At 31.7% G+C, this 9308-nt stretch overlaps 1 protein-coding gene across 1 annotated transcript; it reads right to left on the bottom strand.

Moving 5' to 3' along the window:
- Nucleotides 1-5641: 5641 nt before the first annotated feature.
- LOC127803742 (heavy metal-associated isoprenylated plant protein 43-like) lies at nucleotides 5642-6386 on the bottom strand. The gene is made up of 2 exons (XM_052340182.1): nucleotides 6229-6386; nucleotides 5642-5988 (listed from the first exon to the last, which is right to left on the bottom strand). Exons 1-2 carry the CDS (start codon nucleotides 6317-6319, stop codon nucleotides 5642-5644), a joined length of 438 nt encoding a protein of 145 aa, XP_052196142.1. The 5' UTR covers nucleotides 6320-6386.
- Nucleotides 6387-9308: the final 2922 nt, after the last annotated feature.

Genomic DNA, 9308 nt, shown 5'->3' with positions numbered 1-9308 from the left:
TTTATATCACTCTCCCACCTCTGTAACAGGAAGACCCCATCTCCAGCTAGACCCTATTTCTGGCCTCTCATTCTCGACGGGAAAACCCACTTCACCCTTGACGGAGATCGTCTATCGTCGTCTTCTGTCAGAGGTCAGCCTGATCGCCTCCTCCAAGTCGGCCACCGCCAGATTTTCCAGATTCGCCTTCCACTGACGGTTCATCGTCGGATCGGCCACCCACATTCTTACCCATCGGTACTTCGCCGATTTGTCACAGCCACAATAAGTCCCCATCTGACTACAGTTTCTGATCTCTCCACTGATACATGGCTTGTTATGTACGAATATAATGGATTTTAGTCATTCTAAGTCTGGTTTAAAATCTTAAATCTCATTTTATACATCTATTTGTTGTTCTTTTTTATTCTCTACTTATCTATTCTTGTATAATGAAGCGTCGTTTTCTGTTAATGCACAAGCATGAAGGGTTTTGGAGAACAAATTGGCCTTAAAAACGACCAACATGGCTAACTACAGTGTCCAAACATGAAAACAAACCTTTATAGGCATTCCAATATTCTGAGATGGACACCAATTTGGCTTCTAGTGCATGCCCAAGTTCAAAATAGTTTCTCCAGCCTTATAAGAATTTAGGAAATTAATATTTGATGGAAAGAAATAATGTTGCAATTGGTAAAGAAATCACACCAGTGAAACCATTAGCTTCTGAAAGCAAAATTTGTGGAAAAGCCAATCCCATTGAAGGAAAGAGTTAAGCACTCACGTATTATGGCCAAATAAAGTGAAGTTTAAGCTACTTTCAATCTTATCATGTCTTTATATAAGTTCATGGTATGCCTGAGACTAAAAACATAAAAAAGAGAGAAAACTAAAATAGAAAAAAAAATGTAAATGAAAATACACAGCATTTCATATGTTCGTTTAAAAACAATAGTTCTCATTTTTTTTTTTTTTTGGAAAAATACAAATACTAGAAAGGTATTTCCAAGTTGTACTTAGTTCATGGGTTTCTTTACTTGTTAATCTCACAACACACAAGCTTTTCTTGGCAAGTGCTTGAATTTGGGCCTTGTTCATATTTGTTTTTGGTGATGTGGTTTTTGTTTGTCATGGTAGAGATTTGTGAAAATAATTAAAGCATTACATCAATACATGATGGGTCTAGGGTTCAGCTATAGGGTTAATGCATGAGTGATGTTAATGGCCAAATTTTGTGTTCAGTTGCTATTATTTTTCAAATTTGATTGCCGACAAACAATTATATTTTAGAAGACGAAGAAAATCAACAATGAATGACATAGGTATGTTTTATTTTTTTCCCAAATCTAGCACAAATTCCTCATACTACAACTATATAAAACAAGCTTGCTAAAGGAATGTATGTGGATAATGCAAATTATAAATCTAACATTATGTTATCATATTATTGTACCTTGTTTGGATTCAAAAAATCATACTGTGTTTGTGAAATCATTTGAAGATAATGAGAGAACTTTGGTTGATAATGAGCAAATGTTGGTAAGTAGTAGGATAAGATAAGGCTAATAATATAACTTAGATTTGATGATTTTTCGCGATCTCTATTTGGTTATATCCTATGCTTTGCATTCATAATTTTTTTCATCTAATCAATATTAAAGCAGACTACTCAGTATCAAACTTGGAATGTTGCTCACAGAATGCTTATGTTTCCAACATTTGGCACGACTCAGTCTTTTATGTCAATGTTCACCCTACCGACAGTCGAATGACAACTCACTAGATTTTTTAAATTGTAAGGGTTTGCACGAATGTATTTAGAGCACTCAATACATTTATTTGTTCTAAATGTGTGCATGGCATTTTTATAGCTAAAAATAATTATTTTTTTAAAAACAAACCTCTTTTCTAACCATTTGAAACGTGTGCATGCATGATTATGTTGTGGATTTATATTCAATTTCACCAGCTTTAGGTCCTCAAAAATTACATCCAAAGCAGTACAATATTTCATTATTTTGAGTCAAAACATTGTTCATCTAACACATACATTCTTTCTGGCTTTGCAGTTGCCAATAGCTACCCACAAGCTCCTTACTTTGCAGTTGCCAGTAGCTAGCACAGGGAAGTGGCATGCCTTGGGGTTTACTTCATCCACAATTTTCTTGACACAAACGCTATTTCTGGCTTTCCTTTACCCACTAACAAAGCAGCTGTTGCTTTTGACTTTGAATTAGATTAATTCATGTACTGTGAACTCCACCAATCCAAATGGTGGTTTCTTTTTGTCTATTATTTGTCGATTGTAGCTGGAAGTTTAAAATGGATATATATCGAATCAAAGTATATAGACCTTGCAAAAGTGAGTCTACTTACTATGGATCTCCATTTGGGAACGTTTTTATCATGTGAATTTTTTCCTTTTACAATTATTTTACTTAGCTAAAAAAATGATTTATCAAGTTTTTCTCAAAGGGAAATGAAGTCGCATAGCCCTCAGATTTTATTTAAAAAATTTCCTTTCATTCTTCAACCATGTGTGGACAGACGAAGACAAAATTTCGGATGAGCTTGATATTATTTTAGATTTTGTCTAGTCACAGTAAAAATCATACTGTTCTGTCAAAAAGCTGGAATTGGAGCACATGGGAAACCAAATTCCGAAGAGTAGAATGGTTTCAATTTTAAAGAAAAATAACAAGAAAGACAAATTGAAACCAAACAGCAACACAACCTTCTCAGCATAGAATAAGGACCTAACAAACACTTCATGGCCATAACAACCACAACGTCTAGACCGGCCTCCTTGTGGAATGTAAAACAGGAAATTTTCTATGAATAAGAAGCTCAGCAGCAAGTTCATAGAAACACTTGTCTAAAGATACATAGCTTTTACATGTGTAAAAAAGCCACTTATGGAATGTAAAACAGGTGACAGTTTCGAGAGGAGGTGATGAAATTGATTATATACATAATTTACAATCAAATATCTTACTTTCATGTTTGCTACCTTATACACTGAAGCGAAATACCTAAACTTACTATCATCATTTTTCATCAATCATACAATTAACAAAAAACAACTAAATCCTAACACTATTAGACCCTAACAAACTTAATATTTTTTATCGTATACTCTTAGAGCTTCATTTTCAATTAAAAGTTTTCTTCCCTTATATACCTACAGTCTTTCTCAAACTTTAATATCTTTTCTTTTCTCCTTACGGCTTTCTTTTCAAAAATTCTCCCTTTGTTCTTCAAATAATCTCTCACTTTCAACTTTTTCTTTCGTGTTACATTTCAATTTATCCAACAAAACTCCACATAGTGCTTTCTCACGACTTGTACGTTCATCATTGATCCATTGAAACTATTTGTAATCATCATCCTATCACCTAACCATCAAACAATCAATTCTATGTTAATTAAAAGTTTTTTCATTTATAGACAAACAAAAATAATACTCTTACATGGGCAAACCATCCAATAATGCAGAGATTAAATCTAATATAGACAAACAAAAATATTACACCAATCATCAACACTCGCCCACCAAAGCATCCATCACTTCCCCTGCCTCAACTAATTAAAATATTACACTTACATGGGCAAACCACGTTGAATAACAGGGGATGCTCTTTATTTAATAATGCACAAAATCAGTGCTCTTACCCCAACATTACCAATAATGGGCAAAAGGCATTGAATAGGACATTGTTATTGAAAAATTAGTATAGGGTTTGATTCATTTTTTACATAGATTTTTTGGTAGGTTGAGTTGAGAGGTATCATGGGATGTGTAAGTTGATCTTCGTTCGATGATTATATATTTTGTTGAAAATGTGTCTTGAGGTGCTCCACATGTGTCTCCCATGAAATATGTATATAGTTATACTTGAAGTAAATGAATTTTTATGGAAATTAAAGTTATCATTGAAAAATTTTGTAAACATGTTAATTGGGCACTAACTACACTCTGCCTGATACTCAATATTATACTTAATGTCAAAAGCTCAATATTCAAATAACTTGTAAAATTTGCAAGAGGCAACATTTCACTTCCTTTAGCAATCTTGAGACATAAGCATAAACACAAGATTGAATAAATAATGGTAAAAAAGAGAGGCAATCCTACACCAACATCTTTTTGTTTTTCTTTAAAAATTGCAAGACCTTTTATTTAGAAAATCAAACAAAGATGAATAGACGCCTAAATTCAAGAATTTCTCAAGAAAAATTTGTGTGTTGTGAGATTAACCCAATAACTACAAACTAACAAAGATTCACATTCAACAAGCAACGAACAGAGCTAAAACAAATACAGAGTGAATACAAATAGACATTGAGAATCTCTATTACTCTTTTGCTGACAATCAATAATGAACAATGCCCATCTTTAATCATCGGCAATGATATTATTCTTTAATATTTATTGTTTTTCTTTTTATCTGAAGAGAGAGTAACAAAAAAGAAAAATATTCTATAATATTTTACAAAATTAACTATTGTTCATTACCAGTAGGGGCCAAGTGTTGTGCAATAATTATCTTAAAAAATGTATGTGTCATTTCTTATAACACATAGATAATTAGTGCAATTTGGACAAATTTCAAGTGATCTCTGAAATTAACTCTTAAATATTATTATATAATTAATATATTAATTAATTAACTTAATTAAAGTTGAATAATTGTTGTTATTAACGGAAGAGATACTTGTGCAAAAAAAAAAATAATAATAATTATAAAAACCTTCAAGAATATATTTAAAAATCATAAGAGGTTTCTATGTAAATGATTCACATAATATAGGATTTAGGCTCACTTATATATTATAAATTTATCCAAAATAAAATGCATTTAATGCGCTTCAACAATGATCAATCATTACCACACTTCAGATTAAATTATATTACTGGTATCTAAATTTTGAATTTCGTAATAAATTAATTATTATATTTTAATTTTTATCACTATAGCCATTAAATTTGAATTTTTGTTATTATTAAATTATATTGACCAAAACTAATGTCAGATACATTAATAAGAACCCAAAAAATATTTAATGTTACAATTAAGTGATTTTGAAATTTATATTAATATATACTATATTAATTTTTTTAATAAACTTTGACAAAAAATTAGAAGGGAGACTAAATTATAACAAAAAATTAAACAAAAAAAAAATAGTGGGTATAGTGCGAAAAATTAAAATATAATAACTAATATATTACAAAATACGAAATAACAATATAATTTACCCCCACTGAAAAAAAAATCTTATGTAATCAATAAAAGTAAATATTGATGCATTGCGATCTTGTTGATATTCTTTAGTTATTTGGGTTATAATCACTAGGGGTGTGGTGGAATGATTTTATGCTCTTGGCTGAAGTAACAAGGGAGAAGTAATAAGGGTTGCCTTTTGATCGTAAAATCAGCTAATTTATTTCAGGTTAAACGAGTTAAATGACTGAGAATTTATATAGAACTTGATACAATTTGACATGATTAATCCATATCATTCAAATTACACACAGTTCCATTTCGCGAACAATTTAGCAAATGCCAAAACTAGAGAGCTGATTGAATAATAAGACCCAATAAACTAAAACTCTCTCTCTATCCCGCCTGTGTTTTTTGTCTTCTTTCTGCTGCTTCTACAAGATGGAGCAGGACGGACTGGGGTCGTCCCAGCGGTCCGCATGGACGCCCTCGCAAACTGGGCAGGAATGGGGATTGTGAAAGTAGGGCTGGGCCTGGGGTTGGGATAGAGATTGGACTTGGGGCTGGGCCTTCTGATCAGGCTTCTTTTGTTCGGGTTTCTTGTCCTGCTCGGGCTTCTTTGGGTCGTCTTGAGGCTTCGGGGGAGGTGGGGGAGGCCCAATACTCACCACATCGGCAAATTTGCCAGCCTTCTTGGTCCGTACAATTATCTCGTACGGATCTGCGTCGCCAGTTACAGTCAAAGTTCCCTTCGCTTCATCAACTTCTATTTTATCTACCCCTGCAAATACATACATTTTCTGCTTCAGAAAAAAAAAAAAAAAAAGCAAAAGAATTTGAAACTTGAGCATATAAGAAAAGAAATATCCCTCAACATATACATATGTATATAATACACACACACACTAGAAAGGAAAAATAAGGGGTTAATTCGAGCAAAACATGAGTGCTTTAGGGATAAAGAGAACCAAAAACTAACAAATTAACAAAATAATAATAGTGCAAGGTGAAGGTGACTTACCTTGCAAGCCAGCCACAGCTTTGAGGAGCTTCGTCTTGCATTTGTGGCATGAAATATCAACCTTCAACACAGTTCTTTGCACCATCACCATGGGATGGAAGAGTAATTTCCTCCTCCTCCTCCTCCTCCTCTCCTTGAATGCTCGACAGTCAACAGATCAAAGCACAAAATAGGCTCAATTGGGTCGTTACCAGATTAAATGACGTTGTTATTTATTTGAGCAACTTCCAAGGTAAATTTATCTTTAGGCTGTTCACCCTTGACCCTCCCCCTTCCAATCCAAACCTCCTACCGCCCGCCACACCATTTTTTCAGTTGTCTTATTTCATCAAACAAATGATAGTTCAATTATTTTATTCACACCAAGGCATTGGGATTTTAAACAAATTGGACTTGCCTTCCCGTCTCTATTCCAATCATCCGTTCATTTGCTTATTGTATTTGTTGCCGTAAGCCTGCAACTTATCACATTCTAGGCCAAGAACTCTCCTCTCTCTCCAAATTGGACTTGCCTTCATGTCTCTATTCCAATCATGCGTCCATTTGCTTATTCTACTTGTTGCCGTAATTAAGCCTGCAACTTATCACATTAATTAGGGTGCATTTGATTGCTTATTGTACAGGCCGAGAAAACTCTCTCTCTCTCTCTCTCTCCCCCTAAATAATTTGACCAAATTAGAATGCATTTGATTACAAACATAAAACTTATATAAAAAAAATTATAAGTTCTAGATAATGAAATTATTTTACATAAAAATTATTAATTAAGAGTATTTGATTAATTTATTTTTTTATAAAAAATTATTATATTTCTCTAATTTTTGATATTCGATTATAACTATGTTTTATCAAAATAATATGCCATGTGTGAACCCCCCACGCGCACGCACACACTAAGTTTTATATGGTGGGAATTTAACACTTTAATATTTATAATTGGGTAATATATATTATTTTTATTATTGTACCTATAAACATATTTTTAATTAATAATGTTATTTAAATATATAAAAAAAATATCTTATCTACAAACTTGAAGTACATGGGCAGTAATTGGGCAGCCAAAAGCGTGATTTTGGGTTTTTGACACGACAATTATTGTGTTCCATTATTGAAGAAAGGGATGGGCATTATTGCGTTCCATTATGTGGCAAGCAAGCAAGCAAGCAAACGAACGAACGACTACCACAACAAGGGTTCACTGTTCACGTTGTTATTGTTTCCACTTAGCTAAGCTCGAAGTACGAACCATCACTTGATGTGCCAATATATGTTCTTAATCTCTCTCTACTTGTGTCAGGCATCTATAAATATCTGGGTGATGGTGCCGCATCTATAAGAATAATTCCTCATTTTATGTGGCTTAATGTTACTTAGTGAAATGTGGCTAATAATCCCCTTAGTGCTTGGTATCTTATCAACTCAAGTAATGAACCATGACGAGTAACCAAAGCAAACGTTTGTTTATGTGCAGAATAAATCTGACGAAATTTTGACGCTATTTGGGTTATTCACCCTTAATTGATTTATTATTATTATTTGGGTAACTTGTTGACATGGGTAATGTAGTGAATCAGAGAAAGCAATGCCTAAAGTTGCCCTACCAGGACGGCAGTGGCCCGGCCCAACCCAAGTGGTGTCTCCGTCGGCAAAGTGTACGGAATGGCTAGAATTAAGTTCTGGACTCAATTTTTTACAAATATATATATATATATAGGTTAAATTATCAAATAAATATTAGATAGTATTACTTATACTTTACACGTAGAGTGTAAATTACATTGGCCATCATTGAAGTTTGACTTAATTATAGAAATTACTTCTCTTGTTTTATAAATAACAAAAACAATCCTTGTGTTAAAAATTAAAATAAATTAACTATTTTATGCTTAGTTCTCTCTCTCTCTCTCTAAATTATATATATAAAATTTATTTGACACGTTAAATATTTTTTGTAATATATTACAAAGTTAGAATAATATTAAAATATGTTATAATTACAAAAAATATTATTTAAAATTACATGAAAAACATTTTAACCAAAAAAATATATTTTCTAATATTTAACTATATATATATAAATTTCACTTTACAAAAATATAAATAGAAAATCTAATTCTAAACAAAAAGTATATGTACTTTCTCCAAAACTAAATTTTTGGATATAAAATATACTTCTAAAATAGTTTTCTAATATTTTTAAATCAACCAAAAACATATATTTAAATATATTCTCCAAGAAAATATTACATATATAAATATATATATATATATAATTTAACGAAAAAAAAAAAAACTCCAACAGAGGTGGTTGGAGGGCCAGCTCAAGAGCTAGGATGGTGAAGCATGTCCCTAGGGGTCCTAACCCTTTGAATTTAATAAATAATTATTTTAATTTTATTATTGAAATAAAATTAATAATTTTTTTAATTTTTTATTTAAGAATTAGGGGCCGACTAGGCCTCCAACCCCTTACGTCAGCCCTGGGTGGTTGGGATTAATAACCCCAGAATTTTGCTGGGTTTGAGTCGGTGGATTATTCATAATCCGAGAATTTTACGAGGTTAATCAAACCATTAAATTGTCGGTTCGCTTTTTCAATGGGCAAATCCAGCGAGTGAGGGAGGAAATAGGAGAAGATTCAGCCATGGCCGAATCCAAATCTGAGAATGAGGTAAGAGAGAAGGAGAAGAGGATAAGAAGAAAATAAATAAAGATATTTTAATCATAATTAAATAAAGGTGGAGGGCTAATTGTAATAAGATTTATAAATTCAAGGAAGATTATTCTTATTTTATTAGAAAATCTCAAAGGTAGTATTTTCTTTCTATCTGAGCATCAATTTATTAAGTACATTTTGTTCTTTAATTTAAAAATGATCATATTAAAGTATAAGAAATGTACTTTATTTTTAAATAAATTATATTAATTGTATACTGTATTTAGTTTTCAAACACTATAATATATATATCAATATATATCGTGTTCTTCAAAATATTTTATTAATTAATTAAACATTATTTAAATATTATAAATCATATGTAATTATTATACTTTATTTTTAAATAATGTCTATTTAT

Source organism: Diospyros lotus, chromosome 6 (genome assembly GCF_014633365.1).
Source record: "Diospyros lotus cultivar Yz01 chromosome 6, ASM1463336v1, whole genome shotgun sequence".
Taxonomy (NCBI): Eukaryota; Viridiplantae; Streptophyta; class Magnoliopsida; order Ericales; family Ebenaceae; genus Diospyros; species Diospyros lotus.
Note: the sequence above shows the minus strand (reverse complement) of the source record. Positions and strands in the feature narration are given on the sequence as shown.